The sequence below is a fragment of the Chrysochloris asiatica genome, unplaced genomic scaffold, assembly GCF_000296735.1.
Source record: "Chrysochloris asiatica unplaced genomic scaffold, ChrAsi1.0 scaffold00012, whole genome shotgun sequence".
NCBI lineage: Eukaryota > Metazoa > Chordata > Mammalia > Afrosoricida > Chrysochloridae > Chrysochloris > Chrysochloris asiatica.
Window position 1 is genome coordinate 5862844 of NW_006408530.1, and position 2772 is coordinate 5865615.

General features: G+C 37.2%; 1 protein-coding gene across 1 annotated transcript; it reads right to left on the reverse strand.

The window, feature by feature from the left end:
* Positions 1-774: 774 nt before the first annotated feature.
* On the reverse strand, positions 775-1668 carry LOC102835749 (ATP synthase subunit gamma, mitochondrial-like). The gene has a single exon (XM_006834535.1). The coding sequence runs from the start codon at positions 1666-1668 to the stop codon at positions 775-777; it is 894 nt and encodes a 297-aa protein (XP_006834598.1).
* Between the last annotated feature and the right edge of the window lie 1104 nt (positions 1669-2772).

Here is a 2772-nt window from a genome sequence, read left to right on the forward strand (position 1 = left end):
AGGGGACACTTCAGAAATATGTCTTGAATGTATGACATAGAAGGAAAAATATTGATAGACCAAATTAAGAGATGTTTTCCTGTGATACTTAAAACAGTCATTAAATAGTTGAATCTACTCAACTTATTTTGTTCTCTCCTGTGTTTCGCGCTATCTGATTGGCTCTCAGGGCCAAGCAGTTCTGTTCTTTTCTGTGTCTTCTTACAAAGCATTCTTCAACTGTTTTCCGTGTTCATTTTGGTGGTTTTGGTGTTTTTGAAAACATCTAAAGATGATGCTATAAAAACTAGGGCATTCGGAAATGCTTGCCTTTGTGAATCAAGAAATTTAAACATAGTATGTTCTAGTGGACACACTAAAACATGGAGTCCTCGTGTGGTGCTGTAGGATAAGGTCAGTTTGGACAGAAAGATCGGTCGTTCAAACCCACCAATCGCTCCTCAAAAACTCTATCCAGGGTCGCAATGAGTCAGAAATAACTTGACAGCACTTAACAACAACAACAAATGGGAACACTGGCTTCAGAATAGATAATAGATAACAGATTGAAAAATCTTAATATTCACATTTAGTATGGCGTCATGTACACAGAGACTCGTATCTTTTTTCTTTTTTTTTAATTTCAAGTTGTTTATTGTAAGATAATTTACAAATATCTTGCTGTCTTTTTAATAATTTGAACAATGTCTTCTGACAAGGAAAGCAGTTAAGCACAAGATCAGCTGCCTTAACTTCTCTTCTTTACCTCTTTTTGAGGATGACACTTGATTTTCATTAATCCAGAGCAGCAGCACCAGAGATGATTTCAATCAACTCCTTTGTGACAACAGCTTGGTGGGTACGGTTGAATGTCAAAGTCAGTTTGTCAATCATCTCAGAAGCATTCTTGCTAGCATTGTCCATAGCTGTCATCCTTGCACTTTGCTCACTAGTGGTGGACTCCTTTAAAGAGTAGTAGATATTTGCCAGATTGTATTCTTGGTAATTTTGCAGCACATCAGCATCAATATCATCATAGACACTCATGCTCTCAGCACTTGCAATGGTACTCAAGGAAAACAAGGGTTTTTCATCTGTCTTGTAAGAGATGACAGACCTGAATCTATTAAAGATGATAGATCCTTCATCAAATTCATATCCAGAATTTAGTAATTCAAGGGCAATAACAGATGCATCTCCAAAAGCAGGGGGTTTTCTTCCCACTTCTTTGAATGTCACCAGAAACTGGTCAGAATGAGTCCTGTAAAGTATGCTCCTGAGCTTATCACCAATTCCAACAAGCATAACTTCTTTTCCAGCTGCTGTGAGCGTGGCCACCTCACTTTTAATCTGTTTAGCAACCAAGCAATGAATAGCACCACAAAGCCCTCGATCTGAGGATACAGCAATTATGAGGTGTTTCTTCTTGCCTTCAGGCGCCTTAATATCAGCTTTCTCATAGAGAGCCAGAGATCCTACTCCATACACTCGAGCCGGTTTCAACTCCCTCTCAGCTCGGGCATATTTTGCTGCTGCTACCATTTTCATACACTTAGTAATTTTCTGAATGTTTTTGATCGACTTCAGTCGCCTGGTAATATCTTTCAAAGTTGCCATATTTCGAACTTGGGTCCATTGCGGCTGCAGGACCCAGGCCGAGACCCCAACGAGGTTTGCCAGAGAGAACATGGTGGATCCGGCCTCCGAGACTCATATCTTTTATGGGCATAAAATAAGTGAAACTTGATTAATGTAAATGATGTCACTAAATTGTTATGTCAAACCACTAAATTGGCAAAGATTGCATTAAGTGTACTTTTACAACAATTCAAAAATTATGGAAAAAGTTTTAAAGGAGGACAATGTTAGTTTCTAATAATACTGGGGCATTCTCTTTCTGATCTTTAATGTGTTAGGTATGAACAGGCAAAACAAATGAAGAGATCTGAAAATAATATCCTCACTCAACTGTATGTTGCTCATGTTCTTGGAAAACTGAGATAAAGATCATCTCTAAGATCATTTCCAGTTCTCCAGTTCTTCCTGATCTCCATCCTGAATGCATTGTGTTTTAACCAAATCCAATTTTTTCAACAAGATCAAAACTAAAATAGGCATCATCTATTGATTTAACGGACAATAACTATACAGATTAAGTACCCCCCCCAACATTTTTTAAATTCCAGATCTTTTCATTTTCTTGTGATTTCTCAAATGGTCTTTTCTCCTTGTGTATTTCCAAAGTCAAGGAAGGCCAAATATGGCCATCAGTAGAGCTATGTAAGAGCAGCCCTTCTGAAGCTGGAAGAAATGGATAAGACATAGATAAGGACTCCAAAGGGGAAGTGGAAGGGTACAGAAGTGGTCAAGGTCACAGACTTGTGACTATGTCATGGCTATAACAAATTCAAAAAGAACATTCACAGAATGCTATCAAAGCTTCTGTGGCTCTGTAAATTAAATTTATCTTTAATATCTACTTTAAATCCAATAAATATTCAATTGTTACAGTTGTTACCTCATAATAAAAAATTAATTACTCAGTTAGGTGATGGTTTGTCACTCGGTCTGATCTACCTGAAAGCTTTCAAAGTCCGTAAACCCATTGTCAAAAAGGCAAGCTCTGATAATTGCCTCTTTTCCCTCTCTGTAAGTAAAAAGGCTCTCTGAAAAAATCACTGATGCAAAAAGATGGTCCCATTTTTAACTAAAGCATAACTTACAAAATATAAACTATACAAATCTTAAATACATAGCTCAATGAATCTTTATGCTTATATAGTATCAAAGAAG